The sequence below is a fragment of the Rana temporaria genome, chromosome 3 (assembly GCF_905171775.1).
Source record: "Rana temporaria chromosome 3, aRanTem1.1, whole genome shotgun sequence".
Taxonomy (NCBI): domain Eukaryota; kingdom Metazoa; phylum Chordata; class Amphibia; order Anura; family Ranidae; genus Rana; species Rana temporaria.
The window spans coordinates 166,144,608-166,172,444 of record NC_053491.1 but is presented as its reverse complement, the minus strand read 5'-3'; the positions used below and the strand labels follow the sequence as shown (position 1 = coordinate 166,172,444).

The 27,837-nt window shown below is 41.7% G+C and overlaps 1 protein-coding gene across 6 annotated transcripts in view; it reads left to right on the top strand.

Annotated features, from left to right (window-relative positions):
- ST7 (suppression of tumorigenicity 7) overlaps positions 1 to 27,837 on the top strand; it is a 169,891-nt gene that overhangs the window by 80,247 nt on the left and 61,807 nt on the right. For 4 of the 6 annotated variants that reach the window (XM_040343764.1, XM_040343763.1, XM_040343767.1 and 1 more), the window contains exons 3-9: positions 1,493 to 1,652; positions 7,607 to 7,661; positions 13,583 to 13,698; positions 14,265 to 14,327; positions 18,939 to 19,014; positions 21,017 to 21,171; positions 22,539 to 22,636. In XM_040343764.1, the coding sequence (XP_040199698.1) occupies positions 1,493 to 1,652; positions 7,607 to 7,661; positions 13,583 to 13,698; positions 14,265 to 14,327; positions 18,939 to 19,014; positions 21,017 to 21,171; positions 22,539 to 22,636 (723 nt within the window). The remainder of the gene's footprint in view (positions 1 to 1,492; positions 1,653 to 7,606; positions 7,662 to 13,582; positions 13,699 to 14,264; positions 14,328 to 18,938; positions 19,015 to 21,016; positions 21,172 to 22,538; positions 22,637 to 27,837) is intronic. The other 2 variants (XM_040343765.1, XM_040343769.1) reach the window with 1 other exon arrangement.

Here is a 27,837-nt window from a genome sequence, read left to right as displayed (position 1 = left end):
TTCACTTCCTGTCTCATAGCCAGAATAGGAAGTGAAAGGAAATTCCCAAAAATTAAGGGAATCCATTGGGGTTCACCAGATCTAGATTTCCCCACTAATTTCTGTTCTAGGGACAACCCAAATTTGTATTTTACTTAATGGGGGGCAAAGGTAGCAATGAACATCCTTATGGGTGTTGTAATCAATCTCCACTCTATCCAAAACGAAAACATTTTTTTTTTGGGGTTTTCTACAAAAAAAGGAAACAAGTTAGACTTTACACAGGGAAAGATACATTGGATGGAGTCAAATACAGAGCACCCTCTAGTGTTTTTTCTGCAAATCTCCATATAGAACACAAAGGACACACATGTAAAAATGGCATTTCAAAAATACCTATATAAGTTTTACAGTACAGTGCCTTGAAAAAGTATTCATACCTTTACCCGTTGAAATTTTCCACATTTTGTCATGTTACAACCAAAAACGTAAATGTATTTTATTGGGATTTTATGTGATGGACCAACACAAAATGGCACATAATCTTAAAAGTGGAAGGAAAATGATCAATGGTTACATTTGTTTTATTTTTTACAATTATGTGAAAAGTGCAGTGTGCATTTGTATTCCGCCCCCCTAAGTCAATACTTTGTAGAACCACCTTTTAGCTGCAGGTCTTTTTGGGGGATGTCTCTACCAGCTTTGCACATCTAGAAAGTGAATTTTTTGCCCATTCTTCATAGCAAAATGGCACAAGCTCTATCAGATTGGATGGCGAGCATCTGTGAACAGAAATTTTCAAGTCTTGCCACAGAGTCTCAATTGAATTTGTCTGGGCCATTCTAACACCTGAATATGCTTTGATCTAAACCAGGGGTGCCCAAACTTTTTTCAAAGAGGGCCAGATTTGATGAAGTTAACATGCTCAAGGGGCGGCCATTTTGCTTGACATTCTTTGAACTATTAAAATTCAGTCTAAGTGTGTTTGTTCGAGCACTAATACACTGCCCAACAAGAATTATCTTGCCTTTGTGGCTGTGAGTGGTGAGGAGATGAGCTTGAGCGTGTTATTTGGATGCAATTATCCCTGACCTGTCTGATGTGTTCCTTGACCTTTTATGATGCTGTTTGTTCACTAAGGTTCTCTAACAAACCTCTGAGGGCTTCACAGAACAGTATTTATACTGAGATTAAATTATACACAGGTGGACTACTAATTTGGTGACTTCCAAAGGCAATTCGTTCCACTAGATTTTAGTAAAGGGAGCTGAATACAAATGCATGCCACACTTTTCAGATATTTATTTCTAAAAAAAAATTGTAATCCATTGATCATTTTCCTTCCACTTCACAATTATGTGCCACTTTGTGTTGGACTATCACATAAAATCCCAATAAAATAAATTTAGGCAATTGTTTTCACCGCTACCTACTGGATTAATTTTATTATGTGCAAAACAAATTCAACCTTTGCAGGTTTGCTTTCATAAGTAAATGTATTTTCTTCTTTTAGATATTTGAATGGTGGTATTTTCGGAAGTATGGAACATCATTCATTGAACAAGTCTCTGTAAGTCACTTGCGCCCTCTGTTAGGAGGTGTTGACAACAGCACGCCAAGTAACTCAAATACAAGTAATGGAGATGCTGACTCAAGTCGACAAAGTGTCTCAGGTATGAGCCAATTGTGCTGGAAACCGCTAAACTTTTCTTAAGTTGTCTTGTGTACAGTGTGAAAATAGTTAAAGTATAACTAAAGACAATACTTATTTTTAGTTTTCAACAGAGTTGTGTGGAAATCAAACCCCTGTAAGGTTTTTATTGTTTGTTTCTCTGTCGAGGAGATTCACCATCTCTATTTTTCCTGTTTTACTGTTATCAGTAAACCCCCCTTCCTTCCCTTCAGTGGTGTCACTGGCTTAAAAATTTATTATCCCCCCCCCCCATATTTGTATCCAGTGGGAGAATGCGAACAATCCCTCTGATTGGTGTTCTGTGGGAGCCAAAATAAAGGTCCACTTCACTTCATTGGTTCTCAGCATTTACACGCATTGTTGTACAGCTTCCTACCTACCCTCGGGCCAGAACACCACCATCTCTGTCAGACACCAGATCACTCCACCCAACATACATATTGCCAACCGTTATATGCCAGGTGCTGCATTTCAGAGAGCAGTTCAGCACTCTGTACCTCACTGCTACTCTGCATTGTCTACTGGGACCTTGCGGAGTGTAAAATACATCGTAGGCCACAATGCTGGTTTAAACGGTGGCTTTATAAGGCAGTGGTGATTAACCACTTCAGCACTGGAAGATTTGACCCCCTTCCTGACCAGATCACTTTTTACAATTCGGCACTGGGTCGCTTTAACTGACAATTGCACGGTCATGCAATGCTGTACCTAAACAAACCCCCCCCCCACAAATAGCTTTATTTTGGTGCTATTTTATCACCTGCGTTTTTTTATTTTTTGCTCTATAAACATAAGCAATTTTTTTTGTTTTGCTATATTATCCCCAATTTAAAAAAAAATTGAATTTCTTCATCAGTTTAGACCAATATATATTTTTCTACGTATTTTTGGTAAAAAAAAATGCAATAAACTTTTATATTGATTGGTTTGCGCAAAAGTTATAGGGCCATATTCTTAAAGAAAGTAGGCGGGCGGCACGTAAGCCATTTACACTCCGCCACCCCAACCTACAGGAGCAAGTGCTGTATTCCCCAAACACTTGCTCCGTAGTTTGGGGCGGCGGAGTGTAATTGGCCCGGCGTATCCCTGCGTATATCCAAGGGGGCGGCTTCTATTTAAATTGAGCTCGCCTGCGATTCTAACGAACTGCACATGCATCGGGCTTAAAATAGCCCAGTGCACATGCACCAGTTCTCGGCGTAAAACGTCAATGACGCCGACGTGTGCGTCATTGACGTAAAGTCGTATTCAAGAACGACTTAGTAAAACGACATACCCGACGGGAAAACACGACACGGACCCGACGCCATACTTAACATGCCCTACGTGGGACTGGCGTAAGGTTACCCCTCATATAGCAGGGGTAACCTTACGCCTACGCAAACGACGTAAGCGACGGTTACGCGTCGCGAATTCGTTCGGGAATCGGCGTATCAGGCTCATTTGCATAAACAAATGAGACCTGAACATAAACACCACCTAGCGGCCGGCGGAGTAATTACATTTAAGATCCGACAGTGTAAGTGACTTACACATGTCGGATCTTCAGCGTATCTATGCGAAAATAAATCTAAGAATCACTTGCATAGATACTCTGGCCAAAAAAGAGAGATACGATGGAGTATCCTGAGATACTCCATCGTAACTTTTCTCAGAATATGGCCCATAGTGTCTACAAACTATGGGAAAGATTTATGGCATTTTTATTATTTTATACTAGTAATGGTGGTGGTCTGCAATTTTTAGCGGTATTGCAACGATCGGAAACTTTTGACTGCGATCAGTGATATAAAAAGGCACAGATTACTGTGTAAATGTCACTGGCTGGGAAGGGGGTTAACACTAGGAGGCGATCAAGGGGTTAATTGTGTGTTCCCTCAGCATGTTCTAACTGTATGGGGATAGGATTGACTAGGAGAGGAGACGTATATCGTTTTTCCTACTTGGTAGGAACAAACCATATGTCTCCGCTTCCCTTACAGCATACACACACAAATCCCTGTGCTGGCGCTCGTGTACGCGATCGTGCCTGCCAGCCACGTGCTTCTGGTCCCCCGCCATGCAGTGGGCTCGTGCGCGCCCTCTGGTGGCCGCTAAAGGGAAGGACTTGCCCATATGGGATTTCGCCCAGGGGAACCACTCTGCTGCAGTAAATCCCACTTATTTCTCCCATAGTTTTTCTTCAAACCATTAGTGTTACTAAACCCAGGACCCTGCAATCACGATATCTGGTCTCCCATAGTACACAGAACATGAAAATGCAATTATTTTAGTAAATATAAACTGCTAAATACCTTTTCTCTTCAGCAGTATACAGATGAAATTTGGAAAAAAATTATATTGTGGAAAAGTTCATTTATTTCACTAATGCAACTTAACCACTTGCCGACCTCCTCATGTAAATATACGTCAGCAGAATGGCACGGACAGGCACATGTACGTACCTGTACGTGCTCTGCTTGACGTGGGTCGGGGGTCCGATCGGGACCCCCCCGCTACATGCAGCGGTCGGTAAGCCTCGGGGAGCGATCCGGGACGACTGCGCGGCTATTCGTTTATAGCCGCCCCGTCGTGATCGCTCCCCGGAGCTGAAGAACGGGGAGAGCCGTGTGTAAACACGGCTTCCCCGTGCTTCACTATGGCGGCGCATCGATCGAGTGATCCCTTTTATAGGGAGACTCGATCGATGATGTCAGTCCTACAGCCACACCCCCCTACAGTTGTAAACACACACACACAGTGAACCCTAAATGTTACTGCGCCCCCTGTGGTTAACTCCCAAACTGCAACTGTCATTTTCACAATAAAGAATGCAATTTAAATGCATTTTTTGCTGTGAAAATGACAATGGTCCCAAAAATGTGTCAAAATTGTCCGAAGTGTCCGCCATAATGTCGCAGTCAGGGAAAAAATCACTGATCGCCGCCATTAGTAGTAAAAAAAAAAAAAAAATGCAATAAAACTATCCCCTATTTTGTAAACGCTATAAATTTTGCGCAAACCAACCGATAAACAATTATTGCGTTTTTTTTTTTTTTTTTTATCAAAAATAGGTAGAAGAATACGTATCGGCCTAAACTGAGGAAAAAAAAAATGTTATGTATGTTTTTGGGGGATATTTATTATAGCAAAAAGTAAAAAATATTGCATTTTTTTCAAAATTGTCGCTCTATTTTTGTTTATAGCGCAAAAACTAAAAACCGCAGATGTGATCAAATACCACCAAAAGAAAGCTCTATTTGTGGGGAAAAAAGGACGCCAATTTTGTTTGGGAGCCACGTCGCACGACCGCGCAATTGTCTGTTAAAGCGACGCAGTCCCGAACTGTAAAAACACCTTGGGTCTTTAGGCAGCATATTGGTCTGGGGCTTAAGTGGTTAAAAGGTAAAACTAATAAACAAGAGACTCATTACATGCAAAGCAAGATGGTTGAAGCTGTGATTTGTCATAATTGTGATGATTATGGCTTACAGCTCATGAAAACCCCAAATCCAGTCTCCGAAAATCTAGAATATTGCATGTAATCAATAAAACAAGGATTGTACATAGAACAATATCGGACCTCCTGAAAAGTATAAGCATGCATATGTACTCAGTACTTGGTTTGGAGCAATTACTGCCTCAATGCGGCGTGGCACGAAAGCCATCAGCCTGTGGCACTGCTGAGGTGTTACGGAAGACCAGGATGCTTCAATAGCGGCCTTCAGCTCTTCTGCATTGTTTGGTCTCATGTCTCATCTTTCTCTTGGCAATGCCCCATAGATTCTCTATGGGGTTCAGGTCAGGCAAGTTTGCTGGCCAATTAAGCACAGTAATCCCACGGTCATTTAACCAGGTTTTGGTGCCTTTGGCAGTGTGGGCAGGTGCCAAGCCCTGCTGGAAAATGAAGTCGGCATCCCCATAGAGCTCGTCTTTGGAAAGAAGCATGAAGTGCTCCAAAATATACTGTTTTGCCCAGGAGAGCCACCACCAGAGGCACTTGCCCGCTGCACAGCGGGGAACCCGATGGGAGTGTCCGGCGATCGCGTGCACGAGTGCTAGCACAGGGATTTGTGTATGTAAACACACAAATCCCTGTGCTGTCAGAGAAGAGACTGTGTGTTTCTACAAAGTAGAAACTGCAATCTGTCATCTCTCCTAATCACTTCCCTCCCTACACAGTTAGAACACAGTGAGAGAACGCATGTTTAACCCCTTGATTGCCCCAAGTGTTGACCCCTTCCTTGCCAGTGACATTTATTCAGTAATCCGTGCATATTTATAGCATTGATCGCGCTATAAATGTCAATGGTCTCCAATCTGTCCGTCGCAATACCGAAAAAAAAAAAATGCAGAGCACAGCCATTACTAGTAAAAAAAAATTAATAATAAAAACGCCATAAAACTGCCATAAATCTGCCATAAATCATTTCCCATAGTTTGTAGACACTATAACTTTTGCACAAACCAATCGATATATGCTTATAGCGATATTTTTGGTAAAAAAAAAACGTAGAAGAATACATATTGGCCTAAACTGATGAAGACATTTTTGTTTCGAGGATATTTATTATAGCAAAAAACTTTATCCCGGGAAGAGATGACATACGATACCTGGAGGGGAAGCACTTCCTGCCAAATATCCTCCGTCAGCTCTGGTATGTCAGAGCGCCATTTATTTTTTAGGCCTGTAATTCTTGGTAATAACACACTTAATCTGTCCAAACAAGAGTTTAGTAGACATCCCGGGTATGATAAAGTTTGAAACACAAAATTATAATATAACTATGAATAATATTTAAAAAAAATAATAAAATGAATTTCCTCACGATTCACTATCGCTCAATTCTGCAAGTGTTCTGGTTTACTTTCGCTGTTTTCTAGCTGATCTAAAACCACTTTTGATGTAAAGCGACACTTTTTGGTTGCTATGGAAATTCGAGTTTCCAGGCAGAAAAAAAAACGGTGTGTATATATAATATAAAACTCCATGCAGGGCACTGGACAAAAGGGATGTGAAATGATTTGATACAGTAATGTAATGTAATCTAATGTTTTGTGTACTTTTTGAATTTGCCCCCATGCGTTGCAACACTTGCATGTAATAGAGCCTGACAAACAGAGCATTGAGCGGAGGACACAAGGAGGACACAACGGGGGGACATTGCAGGATCCTGGTGATGCAAGTACACTGCACCAGGATTCCCCGTGGCTCTGGGTTACTGCTACCCTGAGCCACACTCAGGAATACCGCCAGGGAGGTTAAAGCTTGTAGGAGGAGTTTTTTTTTCTCTTCCTATCAGGACCCTTGACCCTCTATCTGGACAGTGCTAATTGGCCCTGTGGCCTTATCGCATGCACCTTCCCAAAAAAAAAAAAACTCAAGCAATACACACCAAATTGAGCATGTGCAGCCTGTCCCCCTGGCTCTGTATTATCATAAATATATTGAGGACAGTGGGAGGAGAGAGAAGACAGGCTCAAACAGGCTTTTTGCACAATGCAGAGGATTAACCCCCTAGGTTCCACAGTGTGTATAACGAGCATGCTTTACTGCATATACAGACTGATTTTACTGTGGTGTGTTTGGTAACACTTTAAGCCAATGGTATCCCCAACCCCTCGGATCTATTTACAGGGATGGCTTTAACTGGCGTTGATGGCTGAATACAGAGTGACATCAGCTTGAAGTGCTTGCGAGATTTATTCAGAATTTACTGTAGGAGAAATTGACTTGCATTTGACCTATAATTGACCTGTATCTGAAAAAGAAAAGCCTAGAGATGAGTGTAATCAACACTTTTCACTTTCCTATTTGTGTTCTTTTCAGATATAATTCCTGGAGCCGTTTCTTCAGTGTAAATCTGTATGAAATATGTCATTTTAAATATCAGATTTGAGGTGTGGGGTTTTTTTTATGTGTAATTTTGTTACCTTTGTTATTTTCGAATACAGAGTGTAAAGTATGGCGAAATCCGTTAAATCTGTTTCGAGGAGCAGAATATAATCGGTAAGGTCTGAACTGTGCTACCTTATCTTTCTATTGTTTAATTATGATTAACCTTGCAAATTCCCATATCTATTTATTTGATTGCTAATGCTCCAAAAATTTTAATGAGTGGGATGATCAGATAAACAGTCTGGTTATTCTGAGGGTTTTTCTTTTTTATAAGTAGAAGGAATAAATCTCATTACTATTCTAAGTCTTTATAAGCAGGGTGGATTTGATTTAAATCGCTAGTAAAAAAGGCTTGATTTAAATCGACTCGCTTTAAATTCATAATTTTTAAAGAGCAACTGTCATCTCTGTCCCGCAGCTCCTCCTCTGACCCGCTGTTGACTCACCGACAGTCCCATTCACTTTAATGGGCTGGCTGGTGATGTGGCGGTGACACAACAAGGTGAGGGACATGGCGGCAGCAGGTGAGTGGATGACCGCTAACAGGTGCTGCCATGATGGATCTGAAATGACGGGTGCTCTTTAAATGTAAGGACTTAGTCTTGCTGGTAGTTAGTCTTATTTGCAAACAAAATGAAGGTTTCCTATTTCAAATAATGAACTGTCAGGTTAATAAAACCGCAATATCAGAACTGATTCATTCACAGTTTTTAGTGTACATAGATTTGCAAAACGATTGGATAAAGGAATATTCCTGAACTTTGGGATTTTTTTTTTTTTATGGTTACTTTGAAATTGTGTAAATCAATGCTGTGCATGTTGGCTCAGCTTTCAGAGCTTAGATTCATTGAATGAGTTTACCATAAATGTAAATATTGCAGAATACACAGCCTCATGCTGCAGAACTAAGCTCCATAAACTAAATTATTATTGTATCTTAAATAGAAAACTATCTTTAGATAGACTCCAAAAGCATTTTAATAAAATAAATTTGATTAAAAAATACGTATGTATGCATGTGTGTGTACACACACACACACACACACACACACACACACACACACACACACACACACATATATGTATATAATATATATATATATATATATGTCATCATTGATTTATATCCATCCTGTTCATGAGTCTAAGAATGAATAATACAAAAAATGCTTTTCCCTATTTATGGTGGCGAAATCTAAATTTCCCAGTTTATACATGAGTCCCTTTAGCCTGATTATAATATAAAACAGTGCAGCGCTGAGGGAATCATAGCAAACTAAAGTTCATTTGCAGCAGAACACACGAGCACCAAGGATGAATGTCCAATATAATGCTTCTATGTACGATCATGCAGGTGAATCCATGAAGAACCTCCACCACTTCTAATACTAGCAGCTCACCTCAATGAGTGGACCCCTGAATGAACAGAGAAGGGTGACAAGCGCTTTCCCCAAAAGGGTATGTGTTTCTGTGACAGTAGATGTAATCACCGAGCTGACAGAAAGGATCCCTCTCTCTGCACTCCAGACTCTTCCAAGTGTCCTGGACAAGAGTGTTTTGGGGGTACTAGAAGCTTGGGCTAATGGTTTTGGCTCACAGGTGGAAGTTGTAGCAGGTGGGATTGACTTCTGATGGCAAAGTGTCAATGAAAGGTAATGACCCTCCTTCAGGCTTACCAGCTAGATCGAAGAGTGATCTCAGGTCCAGATCGCTCTGAGGGAAAGCGCTTGTGACCCTTCTGTTCATTCAGGGGTCCACTCATTGAGGTGAGCTGCTAGTATTACAAGTGGTGGAGGTTCTACACAGATTCACCTGCATGATCGTACACGGCAGCACTATTTTGCACACTCGTTCTTGTGTGTTCTGGTGCCTATGATCTTCATTTGTTTGCTATATGTTTTTCTCTCAGCGCCGCACTGTTTTATATTATGTTTTTAATGGGATTTGATAATTTGACCCGGAGTGTTCAGCAGCTTTGTTTTATAGGGTTTAATTGCGCTGATTGATATTTACCTTATCTTCATCCTGATATGTCTAAGCATGCATGCATCCTGATATGTCCAATTTGATAATATTTCATTTACATTTGGCTAGTTTAGTGCAAAGTTTCTCAACTCCAGTCCCCAAGTACCCCCAACAGGCCACGTTTTCAGGATTTCCCTCAGATTAAACAGCTGTGGTAATTACTAAGGCAGTGAAACTGATCAAATCACCTGTGCAAAATAATGGCAAGCCTGAAAAAATGACCTGTTGGGGGTACTTGAGGACTGGAGTTGCGAAATATTGGTTAAGTGCATTAGTTCCTCTTGGGGAAAATAAAGTTTAACACAGCAGAACATATAAAGCCTCTCAATATAAAGTGTAGGCTTCTCATAGTATTCATTGTTGGTCATCATTAATACTCCTTCTATGTGATTATGTCAAATTATCTTGTTTCATGCATTTAATCTCCCTGTAATTATTGATAATCTTAGGATATTAAAAAGCCCTAAAACTTCTGCTTGTACTGTCATCGGTAGTCCTAGAGCTGAAGCTTTGTAATATCCCCACTGTAATTTAAGTTTACTAAACAGCCTCTCATTTATCTAATAACAGATCAGAGAGGTTAATAGAAACATGGGCACAGCAGAGGACTGAATAATGGCAGCAGTGATAGCTCCCCCACTGTACACATGTTACAATCAACCCCTAGTTTGTTTACATTTTGGTGCACTAATGATTGCTGCAACTGGCACTTCTGTTAATTAATTTATGGGTGCACAGATGATCTCTGATCTTGCCAGAAATTGTAACAATTATAAACAAATAACTGTGCAGGCACTGGTCATCTGCCTCCATAACAGCAGGTGGAGGGGGCAGGGGTCAGCACAGACAGGAACTGACGCTTGAAAAAGTATATAAATAATTATAGGCAACATATATTTTGCATATAAATAAAGGTTAAGTGGGGACTATCTTAATCCCTTGGTGCAGACGCTCTGCTGCCCTTTAACCCTTTGGCTGCCAGGTCCGTACGGCATACGGATCTACAACTCTGCCCCCAGGTGGCCAAGGCCGTACAGACCTCTTTTTCCTCCCTCTCATGGTCACTTCAATGACCATAAACTTATAGTAGAATTGTTCAGCAGACTCTGCTGAACAATTCTATAATTCTGGTCAGCACATTGCAACCTGCTCAGTGTATTAACCCTAAATGTGAATGCCCCCTCCATGCCGCTGCTTCCCTATCCTAAGCCTTTCCACCTAAAAATTTTTTAAATAAAAATGACCTCTCCACTCTCCTTTTCTATCCCCTTCACCCCCAACACTGAGTACCCCCCCACCCGATATGACCCCCACAAATTGGATCCCCTGCAGCTACCATCATAAGCCGACGTCCCTTCTCTGCCGCTGGTATCAGGTGCCGCATGGGGCTTTGGGGGGGGGGGGGGGTCCAGATGTGTTCCCCCAATCACTCTGATCACCCCCCCCATACCAGACCACGCACCCCCGATCCATCCATCCTGGGAACGGCATCTCCCCTTCCCTCCTGCAGCTTCTTCTCCGTCAGAATGGGGATCGCGCGTGAAGGGGCGAGCCATGCGGGTCATGTTTGGGCTTGGTAAACATGTGTTACCACCCCCCTCAGTGTAGCACCCAGGGTGCATGCAGCAATCACTATGAACGGTCCTATATGCCCACTGACATCTGATAATAGTAACCGCAAGTGTTACTATGTAGCAGACTGTCAGTTTATGAATGCATGGAATCTCTATACAGATTCTATACATTCATTCAAGTAAAGTGATACAGAGAAAGGGACTATCTTCAGTCGTTTTCTCTGACTCAATAAAGATATGGTGGTCTGTTTTAGACCTCTATCTTGCCAAAGACCCCCCCCCCCCCCCCAAAAAAAAAAAAAACCCTAGTAAGACCCAGTGACTTTTTTGGGGGACTCCACCCCTGAGTGTACAAAATGGAGCACAGGGCCTGGCAGCAAAAGGGTTAAGGGGTTTGGATGCCGGGAGGCAGAGCAGGGGATTATGATCATGCATGTGACCGCTGGGATTGGCTGTCGTGGCAGTCACATTATCGGAAACCCGATCGCAAGTAGCGATTGGAAGCTTTCCGTTTTAGTTGTTGGTAACTGTGCCGGGAGCGTGTTCTCAGCACGGCTGTATACATGCCAATTCGCACAAATATGAGGTTGGTCAGGCTCCAAGGGCAACCCACACTATAGTTACAAAATTACCTCAAAACCTTGCAACAGCCTGTCCTCGTACATAACATATAATGCTACATTTATGGCATATCTATATGAGTGGAGTTCCAGTCTGTAAACAAATAGAAATTTAAAGTCAGCAGCTACAAATACTGTAGCTCCTGACTTTTGATATAACGACAATATAACTTACCTGTCCCGCAATGTCGGCACCCCTAGCCGATTTGTCAATTGGCTTCGGGTGCAGGCGCTGATATCTGTAGTAAGGGAAACAGGAAGTGAAGCCTTGGTGATAGGAAATCGCAGGGATAGTTACCTGGTGATGTTGCACAGATACATGCTCTGAGACATGATGTGCATGTGTGAGGAGAAAATCCAGAGTTTGAACAAGACTCCCAAGGGGTATAAGCAACACCTGCACTTCCTGGGCTCCTCCCAGCATCACACTAAGCATGGAAGATCGAGGAGAAATGGCCTCTCCACATCGGCAACACCGTCCGCTGATGGTGCCCAACCGCTTTCCTTGTGTACCAGCTAGATGATTAACGCGTCTGCGTCATGACGTCCGCCAGGGCGCACAACATGCAGAGCGTAGTGCGATGCACGTCGAGAAACTCACTCGCTCCCCCGTGTATCCCTCAGCTCCCAGGATAGACTTGCCTCGCAGATCCTGACTTGCAACATTCCTTTTTTAGAACTATTTTATATGTAAGTATTCCAGGGAGATATACATCATGTTTCCCCTTGTCCCTACCTACTATCCGGGCAAAACATTAGATCCTATTTGGTACTTTTTTTTTTCTTCTTCTTTCTTTTAAGATATGCTATGCATTTGCTCCTGATGAGTGGCAACTGGCCACGAAACGAATTGAGCCTATCAATGTCGTCATGTTCCCAACACATAGCTTGACCTCAACTGTGATTTATTTGCATCCTATAACCCATTTGTATCCTTTACTCAAAAAGAATTGGCTTTCTATACTGGTTACTTCCATGGGATATTATGTGATTTCAGATGTGTGCATGCACATACATGAATTATTTATTGAATGCCATCGCCTTGTTGATTATATATATATATAAATACTCATGTTCAATGCTTTGTTTACATGCCAATTAAACAATTTTTTACAATTTCTCCTACCACATGTCTTGTACCTCGCTCAAAGTCCCCAAAAAAAAACTTATCTAGGTAGATGGGGGCCTTGTGTTATTCCTAGCCACAACCTTGGCTGACAGGCTGACATTTAAAGCGGAACTTTAAAGCAGAACTTTACTCTCCCAATCATCATTGATTATTTTTAATCCTTATGCTGCTAGTATTAGTAAATAGATGGGGAAGTATATCATATTTACTTGTAAAAAAAAAAAAAAAAAGGTTTAACACATGTCTTCAGATCCTTTCTGGTTTCTTGCCTAGGCAAATAATGTCCTACTACATACCAGGAGTCTTCTGGAGTGGAGAGCACTCTCTCCTGCCTGCATGCTTGAGCTAAGGGCAGATGGATTTAAGGAAGTAAATGCTACATGAGTCATTTGCCCTTACTCAAGATGGCTATGGACAGAAATGCTAGGGGAGTGTTTTTCAAAGTGATTTCTCAACAAAGCGAAGCATAAAGACATGAATGGATGGGGACGTTTTCCTTTACATATTAAAAATGAATTAAATGGTGTTTTTAGTTTGCAGTGCTCAGATGCATTGAAGAGTCACTATACATACTGTGTATTTGCTTCAGAACCATTGTCCCAACTAAATATGACTAGGAGTATTACTATACACAAATATGTGATTATATGTCCAGTTTTCTGATGATTTGTCATTGCATTACAGATACACATGGGTGACCGGAAGAGAACCGTTAACATATTACGATATGAATCTTTCAGCACAGGATCATCAAACGTTCTTCACATGTGACACTGATCACATGCGGCCATCAGATGCAAGTAAGGTGCTTGTAAATGTACTAGAAGTTTCTACTGCACACCATTGTGTTTTGAATAATAGCAGGATCATGCAATAAAATGTGCAAGTAGCAAAGTGTTAAGGCCTGCACACACAGGCTGAATGTCAGACATCGGCGGGTTCAATAAAAACCGTCTGACATTCGGCCCGTGTGTATGTTTGGCTGGCTTCTTTTGGACAAGCATGCTGAAAAACCAGCAGCCGACCGTCTCCCGATCAGCACTCTCTCAGCCAATGGCAGGGAGCGCTGATCGGAGTGTTCTGATGGGGGGGCGGGGGATGTGGGCATCAATAACTCAGCGGGGGAGATTGCTGTACTACAGATGGTCGGAGCTGTCTTTTATTTTTTTTTTCAACCTGTTGGGTTGAGGAAAAAAAACTTGTAGTGTGTACCAGGCATTAGGATGGTTTCTAATTTCTTGTAATGGGTAAATCAGTTTGCTCTTACTAATACAGGTTTACTGATTTAAGCCTTATATGTATTTGGACAGAGGTAAGTAAATCAACCCACACTAATTGTTATTTGCATATGATTATTCCTATTTAGAGAACAACAGAGTCCTCCCTTCCTTCCAGGTGTGCCCAGCAGCAGAGTCCCCCCTTAGTCCAGGTATGCCCAACAGCACAGTTCTCCCCTTACATCCAGTTGTGTCCAACAGCAGACCCATTGCATGCACCCACTTTGCCACATAGAACGAACAAAACCGCAACAACAATAAAACTTCTTCTCCCTCCTGGCACACTGCCCCAGCTTGCTGTGAGCCAAGGTTTGAGGAGAAAAATAATTGTAGAATATAGGTATAAAACATGCAGTAGAGTAGCCACACTATTCTGCAATTAGATAGCTTGTTGACCCTGCACTGGGTTAGCATCTACTAATAGCATGTTCAATATTTGTAATGCAGGGGAATTAACTGTGATTACACTTAGCACAGACTATAAGAATATCGGACGAATGATCGTCCTTCTTTTTTTTTTTTTTTTCTTCTTTTTTTTTTAATCCTAGTCTCATATTGAAAACCAATAGGTTACTAAAGTTACGAAAATTCTCGTACGACAGAATACAAGTTTCATACGTGATGTATTGTAGTTCTTTCATTTTTGTGAGCATTCTTTTTGTACAAATACCATACTAATTGCACGTAAATAGTTCATTCTGTTGTACAAGAAAACATTTTGTGCTTGTCCCTTCAGATATTTTCACATGAACTGTCGTGATCGGCTCTCGAAAGCTGTGTACTAATGATCAGATTATCGGACGATCATTCCAAAGTGGTCGTCCTTTTTTCTCATCGTTTGTGCTAGGTATTGGGCTTCTTTTATTAGAGAAAACCGTTGTGTCCTTTTGCATAGAACCGCAAAAAGGTGTGGGGAAGGAGAGACAAACCAGACAGTAGTGTTGTTGCGGATGGTGTTGCTATGGGAGGAGAACAAACAAATGTGTCATGATGCTATATTGGTATCCAGTGAGTGGAGAGATGGGGCTGAGGAGTCTCTGCTTAGCACTACAGCATATGTCCAACTAGCACACACCACCAATTGGTATCAGGCAAAATAAAATAATGAGAGGTTTATGTGTGATTAGGAGTGTTTCTGGCTCTAACGCCTTTTGGAGTTCAGCCAGTAAAACGCTACTTGGGACAAGAAAATATTTTCTTTTAAGTCACCTCCCACAGCTTGGCTGAGCAAAGCATGCTGTATAGCGTATATATGTTGGTCTCTGTGTCTTTGTTGGAAAAAACGTCTCACTGTTTGTTTCAGAGTTGAGGCAGAGAAATCGGGGAAAATACAGTATTGCATTGGTTTTACCATAATATAGTAGATGGATTTTTCAGGATTCTAGCTTTAATCTTTTATCTTGGATAAATGCAGGATACAAGCTATCATGGCTCTGAGAAGAGGTGCACCTGAGGGTGGAGTGGTTCTTGTATGAAGTCTGTGAGCCCTCTCTATAGCAAAATGTTTATAAAAGCATTGTTGCCCCATAGTATCCTTTAACCATGTCTCAAGATGGGATTCAGATTTTCCTACCTTCTGCACCCAGTAGTTGTACGTTTATACACTTGAGCCAGTCTTCCAGATCAGACAGTTTACTTGAGCAAATGGTTAAATCTTGCTTGGTGATTTAGAGATCAGCAGTGAGAGGGTTAACCATGTACTCTATTTACTGACTGATGGGCACGCAGCAATAAGGGGGCAACTCTCATTTTACTAACTTTTTTTTTTTTTTTTTTTTTCCCCAAATTTGAGTTTGAAGTGTCTTACCCACTTGTTGTTGGTGTATTATCACATGATGCAGCTCTGTTCTCATACAAAAAATTAATACAAATAAAGCAGGGTGAAGTGTTACATTTTGGAGTTTTCCTGTTCTTCTGTCCAACATTCTAGAGGGGCAGCTTCATCATGTTGAACATGGGAACTAACTTTCAGAACTGCTTCCTTCTGTCAATAATTGAAAGAGCAGATTTTTGCTGCAGACTTTTCATTAATTCTTTGTTCCATGTCATGGACTAATGTTTTGCATGTCCTGTTTAAGTAGTAATCTATTGTTAGTCTCTATTTGTTGAGTAAAGCCCCATATACACGGTCAGACTTTTTGCCCAAAAACTTCAAAATTAGCACGTTTTCAAAAGAATCCAACCGTGTGTATGCTCCATCGGACAAACTTTTTCAGTTTTCATGTACAAACTTTTCGGCAACAAAATACCGATGGTGCAAAGTCCTATCGTGTGTACAGAAATCCATCTGACTTTTGTCCGAAGTGCAAATACGCATGCTTACAACCAATGTTAAAATCATCCAACAATAGCAGAAGTTGACCAAAGGGTGGCGGAAAAGAGCAAGTTTTAGGAAAGTTTTCAGAAAAGTCCGAGCGTGTGTATGCTATGGGTGTGCCCGGCCAACTCCCTTTGAACAAATATCCACAGAATAGTTTGTTTGAAGTCCGACGGTGTGTACGAAGCTTAAGGGAGGACTGACAGGCTTGTATAGCAGCCATTTTTTTTTGGGGTAGTCGGCTCAGATTGTGCATATTGTGTTTACTCTTGGCTGTAGCTCATTCCCACCTGAAGGAGAGGGGCAGATGCAGGTTGCAACAGAGAATACTTTCCTTGAGTATTGTGAAACCATGTTTAAAGCAGTGTTTCATAACCTTTTTTCAGACAAGGCACCCTTTAAAAATGATGGACAGTCTTGAGGCACCCCATTCTAAACATCCACACAAGTAGGACTCCCAACGTTATAGGTGACTTAGTCTTCCAAAGCAAATACACTTTTGCAAACTGGTACTGACTAGTGTTCCAATATTTATTTTCTCCATCACTCACTGCTTATGGAGAGGGGCAGGGCAGGGTCAAACAATGATTCTTTGCAGGCTACTGACATCCTCCTTATCAACTGTTGATGCTATTGGTCATTAGGACTACAGTGGTCAGAAGGTTGTAGAGGCTTGTAATGGTGGACCTTGGCTTTGGGTAACTGGTGGCTTTATCCACATGCTGGCTTGTATACCATTTGTGGACCATTTTTTTTTTGCCTAGGCACCCTAGGGTGCCGGAGCATCTTGGTTAAAAAAGGCTGGTGTAAAGCCTGGGAGTTGGCACACCATCTTGCTGTTCCCTTGTGAATTTGACCAGACACTTGCCTAAGACACAGGTGGTGGTGTGCCATATTTTCACCATACCAGAGCAGCAGGGTGATGGGATGAGGCTGCTAAAGACAGCAGTAGATGTCAGCTTTCATACTGGAAGTTGGACACATCCCTATCGTTCTTTATCATTGCCTTCTAAGAAATAGACCGTGTTCTCCTATGCATACATGAGGATTAAGCATGTCTGTGTAATTGCAGCATTAGCATAGCTTTGTTACCAGCTGGTGCTGTAAACAATGTCCGGTATGAATTGCAGAAATGTATCAAAAGAACTACTCATTGGAGTTGTAACTTCACATACACAAGTGTTTCTCATTTTATGTCACCATCATTTTTACAGTATTTGTGAGCTAGATTTTGTGAGCACATGTAGTTCTTAAAGCGGTAGTAAACCCGCTGTCTTTTTTTTTTTTTTTTAAACCTGAAAAGCAAAAGCCATAATGAGCTAGTATGCACCGCATTCTAGCTCATTATTAAATACTTACCTCGGAACGAGGTGAGAGGAACTTACCAGGTCTACGCCGAGGGAGATGTCATCTTTCCTTGGCGTGTCTTCCGGGTATCGCGCTCCTGCGCTGTGATTGGCTGGAGTGGCGATGTCGTCACTCACCGCGCATGTGCGCGGGAGACTTCTCCCCGGCAAGGTCCGGCGGCTGCCGGGCCTTTAGCCGAGGATCTCCGCTGCGCATGCGCCGCTGCTGTCAGCGGCGCATTGCGGGGGGAATATCTCCTAAACCTTACAGCCTGTTATAATGCAGAAGTATGGTAACTGTCACCAATCAAGACAAACACTGATAAAAATAGAAGTTTCAACCCTTTTTCTATTCTACTAAAACATGTTTTTATTGCGGTCTGTTTCTTTGTTGAAGAAATTTTGTTCGCTCTGTCTTGGTAACAATACATAAATGGAAACCACCTCAACCACAGCATAGATGACAATAAAATAAAAAAAACGGCAAAGGTTCTAACTCTATACAGTCTACAATTTGGAAGAAAGATTTTGGCTGGGGTTTCACTTAGAAAAAAAAATAAAAAATTACCTCCTTCGGTCTGTGAATTTTGTAGAATAGCATTTTAGGCACAGTAATTGCTACAAATGTATAACATTTCTTCTAAAATAAAATTCTCCAGGTGTATGTTAATCAAAAAATTTTTTAGTTTTTAACAAGTAGCTAACATGCTATAATTCTGTCCACACAGGGGCTAGTATTGACAGTGGTAACTAAAGTAAGCTTGCAAAAGTAGACAAAAATTCAGCAGTATGACAACAAGAACTGATATTATAACAGAGGATAGTTAATCTACATTTTTAAAATGTCTTTCCGCCAATATAAATATAGTCAAATATAATAGTCATGTGATTATAATAATAAGCATTTTGCTAGTTAGTATTTTTTTTTTTTTTTTACTGCAGTGCTATAACAACCAAGAGCAGTATAGCTGTATAGTTGTAAAGTAATTAATTTTTTTAACAGCAGTATTTTACTGTTATGTAATGGTTTACTACATTTTAAGCATTTATGGTTTGTTATATGTGTTCTATTTTTTTTCCTACCTTTTGTCTTTAAATAGTAATGCAGAAGGCATGGCGTGAAAGAAACCCACAAGCCAGAATTTCTGCTGCACATGAAGCATTAGAATTAAATGAGTGAGTAGCCATGTCTAACTGAGTAGTCGTGTGTGTGTGTGTGTGTGTGTGTGTGTGTGTGTGTGTGTGTGTATATACAGGGGTTGACAAATTTGCTTGGAATCTAGGAGCCAGCTAAAAAAGTTAGGAGCCAGAAAACGCACCCCGTTCCAACGAGCTTGCGCGCAGAAGCGAACACATACGTGAGCAGCGCCCACATATGTAAACGGTATTCAAACCACACATGTGAGGTATCGCCGCGATTGGTAGAGCGAGAGCAATAATTCTAGCCCTAGAACTCCTCTGTAACTCAAAACATGCAACCTGTAGATTTTTTTTAAACGTTGCCTATGGAGATTTTAAAGGGTAAAAGTTTGTCGGCATTCCACCAGCGGACGCAATTTTGAAGTGTGACATGTTGGGTATGAATTTACTCGGCGTAACATTATCTTTCATAATATAAAAAAAAATGGGGATAACTTTACTGTTGTCTTATTTTTTAATTCAAAAAAAGTGTAATTTTTTCCCAAAAAAGTGCGCTTGTAAGACCGCTGCCCAAATACGGCGTGACAAAGTATTGCAACGATTGCCATTTTATTCTCTAGGGTGTTGGGATAAAAAATATATATACTGTTTGGGGGTTCTAATTAGAGGGAATAAGATGGCAGTGAAAAAATTCCATTAGAATATATTAGATATATATATAAAAAATATAATGTGGTTGGTTGCATCTTCCTGGGAAAGACAAAAATGTCAGCATGACCAAAGGCTAAATAAAGTGAAAAATTAACCAGGAAGCCAGAACATTTTTGTTCTTTAATTTCACTAAAAGATGTTCTGATTGGTTGGTGTGCCATGGCATGTTGCTCTTTTACTTACTAGAATAACATTTTGCACTTTTTCCAAATTCAGTAAGTGTCCCTGCAGGCCCCGCCCCATTTAACAAAAGGTCATTCCAACAACTTTTGCCAAAGAAACCTGCTGGAAATTTTTCTGCAAAACAGTGGCTACATGTAATCAGATACAGCTGCTATATTGGGTAAGATAATCCATCTGCACTGTAAAGCATGGATGGTGGCATCTGTGCAGGCTGAATGAAAGAAGTATGACCATCTGGTCACCCAAGAAACCTGACTGTGTATCCCTACCTCCCACTTCCCAAGCTTGCATGGTAAGCTGTCATATAGCCTAGCGAATACAGTCCCGTCCGCTCTGAGCGCCGATTGTACAGATGCCTTCAGCGCTGAAAAGGATTTCAGCCATAGAAGATATACTCAGCGGAGCAGGGTGTGGCTGTGCTTTTGAGGGAAAGAAAGCTGGATATAAATGTATCAAAATTCTTTCAATTCGGCAGGAACCAGACAAATTTCAGTACGTATTGCCCTGTCTGTTGAACAACGGTCCTGCTGGAAAATCAGCATTTGATCAGCTGCTGCAATTCTGATTATTAAATATTCTGGTAAAAGGAAGAATCCTCGTTGTCAGAATACAGTAGCACAATGAAGGAAATGCCTACATCCTTATCACTTGTGTGGATGCCAGAATCTGAGGTGTTTTTTTTTTTTATGTTCAATTAGCTGTCTGAATGAAAAAGAAACTGTGTGTGTGTGTGTGTGTGTGTGTGTGTGTGTGTGTTGCTTAGGAAGTTGGGGTGGGGAGTTTAGTGAAGATCAGTTGGGGCGGGTGAGAGTAGGTTTTAGTAAAGGTACAGTATGTCCTTTATACACATTGAGCCTATGTGGCAATCAAATGATGTAGACTATATATTATGAAGATTCCGCAATGTAAACAAGCTCAAAGTTTGATGGATGCAGATTTCTAACATTATCATGGCAAAGCATTACAGGCTCACGCCCCCCCCCCCCCCCATAAATTTTGGAGCAAATTTTCATGCAAGGCCAGGCATTCATGGAAATCGCTATAATGTTCTGTATACATATAATATAAAGAGAATACTTCTTCTCTCCCAAATTATCATATGCACCATCCTAAAATGTTTTTTTTTTTTTAATATTCTCTGCAGATGTGCTACTGCATTTATTCTTCTTGCTGAGGAAGAGGCGACTACTATTGTGGAGGCAGAGAAGTTGTTTAAGCAAGCACTTAAGGCTGGAGAAGGCTGCTACAGGAGAAGCCAACAGTTACAGCACCATGGTGCTCAATATGAAGCTCAACACAGTAAGAGCCATCTTTTCTATAAAGCCTATGGTTGAAGCAGGATTTTATGGTCCCATCCAAGTTACAAAAGTTAGAGGTTAAAGCAAAAATCCAGCTTTTTACGTTTATAAAAAAAAATGGCATGGTTGTGGGGCATTTAGGGTTAATAACTGATCAGCGGATTGTAATTTGCTAATCAGAGTTATAGAATTCTTCAGCAGAGTCTGCTGAACAATTCTGATATAAGCTTATGGCCATTGAAGTGACCATGAGCCTTCTAGTAGAGGGAGAAATTGGGTCCGTACGCCATACTGACTTGGCCACCTGCAAGCAATTCTATAGGTCCTTACAACCTTGGCAGTGAATGGGTTAATGAGCAGGGCCCTCTGATTCCTCCTGCATCAAATTGTATTGTAATTTGTAACTATACTGTCTGCCCTCATGTTGTAAAGCAATTTGCAAACGGTTGACGCTATATAAGTTCTGTATAATACTTAATAAACTACAGCCAGTTAGTATATCTATGGTGGATATAAAAACCCCTGTTTAAAATGTCCAGTTTCTGTGATGTAAAAAACTGAGACAAAGATAAATCATTTCAGAACTTTTTCCACCTTTAATGTGACCTATAAACTGTACAACTCAATTGAACAACAAACTGAAATATTTTAGGTAGAGGGGAGTAAAAATAAAATACTATGGTTGCATAAGTGTGCACTTAAAGAAAGAAAGCCATTCCTTTGTTGATTTGGATGCGCACTTTGGTCGTTGTCATGCTCACAGTAGAAGTTCCTCTTCATGTTAAGCTTTCTAGCAGAAGCCTGAAGGTTTTGTGCCAATATTGACTAGTATTTGGAGCTGTTCATAATTCCCTCTACCTACTATTTCGATCCATCTCTGGCCAGCTTTACTGGTAACATCACCAGGTGAAAATAAAGGAAAGAAAGCTAAAAGAAAACCACATCTTAGAACTGAGAAGCTGCATTGTTTGCTTTTGGTTTTCATACCGCTTTAAAGTGACAGGTCTGCCTTACTGACCTCCCCTAAAATCGACTAGGTGGCACTGATATTTTCATTGCAAATCTAAATCTGGATCATAAAGCCCAGTACACCTCTCAAAGGGTAAATACTAGCTAGAGTGAAGATTGCAGGACATTCCAAATCGTTAAACATCTGTAAATTAAGCTCATTGCGGTAGACACCACATGTGTTTTTTTTTTTTTTTTTTTTTTTTTTATCAAAAAAGCCTTGACCCTGGAGACTAGACCCTTTTCTCAAAGTTATGGGGACCACTTTTACCTCAGGGATTACAAGCGTGTACCTTGGCATGCAAGCTTTATATATATATACTATGTATGTGTGGATTCTAACCATGCTATATCTTTTAGGGCGGGACACAAATGTACTTGTGTACATTAAAAGAAGATTAGCAATGTGTGCAAGAAAGTTGGGCAGAACGAGGGAAGCAGTAAAGATGATGAGAGATGTAAGTGGTTTTCTTGATTCACCCTTGTAAATTCACTTTGTTGTTGACATACACTTGTAATCTGTGGTCTATGTGGCAGCTAATATACATGTTGAGCCATTTTCTGTTATTAGCATTAAACTCTGGGTACCTGGGTTACTCCCATCGCAAATGACACATCCCTGCATGCTTCTGTATGTAAACAAAGGTGTAGGGATGCTTGGTGATGTCATTGCCCAAATATGGTCAGCAACCTCACCTAGGATCCCTGGCCCATTTATTTACAAACACGCTGGTGGGGATCTGTCCTTTATCAATAGCTACTTTGCCCCCTGGTTTGTTGACAAATATAAGTCGGCAGTGATCTGTCATTTACTGCTGCTACATAACAGATCCCTGGCTGCTGTTTGTGAGAAAAATTTGCTTTTAAAGGAGTATATTGTGCTGGAATCCCCAAAGCAAAACTCCAGTTATTATGTAAGGGTTAAAACATATTGTGGTAGGTGCACTTCCTCTGGCACTCTAAAACGTATAGCTTATTGATCATCCCCTCAGATGAACAAATCCTGCTGTACCTTGAAGAGGAAGTAAACCCTGATGGGTTTTACTTCCTCTTTTGCTCACAGCAAAGCCTGCAAATGAAAAGCATAATGGGCTAGTATGCATCGCGTACTAGCCCATTATGTTACACTTACCTGCAAACAAATCCAGCGCTGTCCCCTGTGAAGGCTGCGTCCATCTTCTTGCCCCTCTTCCTTGTGGGGTCGCCTACTCCGGCTCTGTGAATGGCTGGAGCCGCGTGATGTCACTCCTGTGCATGCGTGCAAGAGCTGCCAGTAACGTCACAGTCCAACAAGCAACAGCACGACGTGTCATTGCTTCAGTGCACATGTGCCGATGACTTCAGCACATGCAGATACAGGGGCATATCTCCTAAACCGTGCAGGTTTAGGAGATATCCAGGCTAGCTACCGGTAAGGCCTTATAAGGCTGGATTCACACCTATGCCTTTTTAGTGCTTTTTGCATTTTGCAGATTTGCACTACAGAACGTGTTCCATAGGAAACCATGTTTAATGGACTGTAGTGCAAATCTGCAAAATGCAAAAAAAGTACTAAAACTACATAGGTGCGAATCCAGACTTATAGACTTGCCTGTAGCAAAAAGTGGTTTCTAAGGGTTTACAACCACTTTAAGAAATGGGGGGGGGGGAAGGATTTAATTCGTTCTTTTACCTCGAGCCAACAACAAAACATTCTCAGATTCACCCTCAAATCCTTGATTTGTACAAAGATTCAAGAAACCAATTTCAAAATTCTCACAAGGTGGTATTGCACCCCCCACCAATTACATAAATTCTTTCCCTCGACCACCGATCATTGTTGGAGATGCCAGGGGGGAGATGAACACTTCTTCATATCTTTTGGTCATGCCCTAAACTTAAGTACTTTTGGAAAGAAGTTCGAGAAATTATTCAACAGTTTACTGCTTATGTGGTTCCTGACGGTCCTACTACACGTTTCGGATATCCTGGGTAAAATATACAAAAAATCTATTGTCTGTCTTTTGAATGCTGCCAAATCCTGCGTACCCCTCCACCGGAAGGATACACAACCACCGACTTTAAGTCTTTGGCTTTGCAAAGTGGAGGAAATAAAATGGAGGTTTTAATCCTCACAGCGCAAAATAAAAGCGAAATATAATCCAAAACATGGAGGCTTTGCAACCTATTTATCTGTTCTGAGGTAGGAGCAGCTCTTTGCCGAAACTATTCGTTAAGTGACCGATCTGGGTTCTGTGTTTTTTTCACTACCATATGCATTATTTTTTTTTTTGTGAAGCAGTTTTATCTTGCTGTGGTAAACTTGCCACACCATTCTCCTGTTGCCCCCCCCCCCTTTTTCCCCTCCACCTCTCCTCATCACTTTTCATCACTCTCGCTATCGTCTGTTTTTCTTATTATTATTCTGTTTAATAAAGAAAAATGGAAGGGGTAGTAACCTTTTGAGATCTACCAAATGTCCATACTAAGAGGCCATTTAGCCTGCTTTGAGATTGGTACTTTTCTTATTGGAGTGCTTGACTGATTACTGATTTTCTGAAAGCCCAATTTCCATTTACAGTTTATTTGTACCATCCATTTGACTTCATGTATCGTTTAAAGTTTCTGTACTAATGACCTGTTACTCTAGAGCTGCCTTTTTCAGGTTGCATAAATAAAATATTTGAGAAAAAGTATTGTGGGTCAGTGTGGCTAAAACCCATTATGCCTATCCCACATCACTATGACTGCTGGGGGCTGCACAATATACTGTAGCAAAATTTGCTACATACAGTAAGCTATATTGCCTTCAGCACTGCTAGGACTGACTTAATGCTGCTTCTTGTTGTGGCCCTTTTTAGCTGCATTTGAATTTGCATTTTAATACTTTTTTTTTATGTTAGTAAATGTTCCCCCGGCAGTGTCCAGCTGCTCATGCCCTATTTTGCAAAAGCTTTCAAATGGGCCATAACTAGTTTGGCTATTTGGGTGTGCTATATACAGTATGTCCAATTAGTGAAAGCTTAAGCACAAGTTTGTGCCCATTTTCCTCAACTGGCTCTTGACTGTAAAGTGAAGGTGATCCAGCAGCTGTTTGGCCAATGATCACTTTCACAGTGTAGGCGGTGTGGTTCTTGGACTCTCCTACTGTTACTGGGAGCTCTGAACCACAGTGGCGGGCAAGAGGACACAAAGAAACATTCTTTCCTCAATCTCCTCTGCCCTGGCATGAAATTGGAACCAATGATCATGTTGTTACTTCCGGTTTCAGAGCTGTTGTTCTCTGGCTGATACAGCCAGAGAAGCATGTAAGCAAGCAGATCTCTGCTTGGTTAGATGCTTTGGAGGTCAGGGGAGAGATTTTAGTATTATAGACCCCCAAGGTCTCCATAGAGTATCTGTCACCTGCATAGTGCTATTACATTGGAGTCTGTTAACCCCTTGTGATAGCAATAAAGTTAAATAAAATAAATTAGTGTAGCACCCTCTACCATAGGTAGGTGCTAGATATAAGGTGTTAAGTAAAGCTGCCAGTGCAGGTAAATTTAAGCAGGCCTATGCTGAGAGCTAGGCCTGTTTGTTTTTGATCTGGGGCAGGGCGTGGTTTAGTGTATCAGTGGGTGTGACTGACTTCAGCTTTTGGGTCTCTCCCCTGTTTCCACTGAGAATGTTTTGGGAAAAGGGGCAGGGCTGAGATTTGGAGTGACATGGGGTACATGTGAGGAGCTCTGACCAATCCCCATCTAGGATTGGCATGTGGCAGGCCTCCTACATATACCCACAGTCAGCCTGCTGGGGGGGGGGGGGTTTCAGCTGGGTGAACTGAAGGATGGAGTGCTGGACGGTCATGCTGGAGAAACACCCCTATCTGGGGAGGGAACCTCTCCTTACACATTCATGGAGAGGTGTCCTGGAACAGGAGTTAGGAGAGACAGTTGGTCTGCACGGTCAGGAACAAGTCCTTTAGGAAGGACCCAGGGCGGAGGCCGGTGAGTGAAAGCACAGTGGAGATCTGGAAGAGGCACGCCAGGGGAGCTGGGTGTAGAGCCAGAGGAAAGACTGTGGCATTTCTGTCAAATCGATGCAGCCTGAGGGCGCAGGATTTGCAGGAGGGTACTTGATGAGAGCTGAGAAAAGAGTTCAATGTCCACAAGTTGCGTTTCTTTTTCTGTGCTTTATTTACCAAACATGGTAAATGAATAAAAATGGCAGTTGAAGAGGTGGAAGGATAATAGGTAGTAGATTCAGGTGTATAACGTTTATTCAGAAGCACTCCTGCTTCCAGAAAACACAGCTTTCGTTGCCACTCTAGCCAGAGCGGGTATTGCGCACCTGGATAGGCCTCTCTCACTAGCCTAGCAGCCAGGGTGTCGCATGGAAACTTTAGCAAAGTCTCTGCCACAGACCTTCCTAAAGGTGGAGATATATTCGGTCCAGAATCCTCTCAGCATAGGATTAAGCACCTGGATCTCTTCTTGAAATAGGTTCCTGTAATCTCAGAACTGACAGGCGACCTTCACTTGGCCTCTCAGTATTAGTGCGTCCTTCAATGAAGTTCAAGGCCTGTCCTGAGTGTACCAGCCTTCTGCTCGGTGCTCTACATAATAGGTGCGTCATAAGTGGCTTCCTCCCTCTAGGACAGACAGCACAGGACCACTCTGCAAGTGTAAACCCAGCCTAACCGCCAGGCCTACTTGGTAGATCACAGCTCCGGACCAACGTGGTCCCGAAGCCATGAACACTTGAACACTCATCCCCGGCCAGGATGGCCACTCACGGGGGGGTGGTAGGACGACTGGCCATGACCCAGAACTAATGATGTCTGTCCCTTAAGTACTCTCCCCCAGCATGCACAGCAAGACCATCAACCCTCACTGATTGGCTGCAGAGGAAGAACACCCAATACACCCTGACTCGACTGCTGCCACCCTTGGCCTGGGGTGGTACGAACACCACAGACAACCATGGTGGTCACTCACAGTACAGCCACGGCTGGAACAGAGGCCCAAATTTGGCAAAACAATACAGTCGGAGGTAGTTAAATCTGACTACCCTCTAAATTTAAGGCAGAGCCAGCTATGAAAGTAGCAGGCCGCTACACTGGTATCAGTAGTCCATCAACTATTCTCAAATATTCCCATCTATATGTCCATGGCCACAAAAAGGTGTACTGCAGGCCCCTGGCCTATTCAGGATCATCAATTAAAACTACTTATGGGACTTATTCAGAGCGAGGTCTAGTCAGCTCAAGAAGATGGCGGGGCAGAAGTACTAATGCTGTGACAGGAAAGTTATGTGCAGGAGGAGAAGTGTGCTGAGGTAAAAGTCTGCAGGGAGAATGCAGAGGCGGGAAATGTTCTGAGGTGAAGTCTGTCAAGATTAGTGTCCGCCATTTTGTCCAATCTGAGGAAGTGTAACGCATGAAGCACTATAACATTTCCAATACTAGTTTGAACTGCTATAACATTTCAAATACTAATTCATCCTGTGGGCATTCCATATCCCTATTCCCCATCCAAGTTAATCCCCTAATAAAATAACAAAAACAAGCAAAAGACTTTTCATTGACTGAAAAAGTGTGTCTAATGGATGTCTGGCAGCAGGGTGATATCAGTTGATGTAGTAACTCGTAGCAACCACCCACTACATAACATTAGAATAAAATGTAAAACAAAAAAAA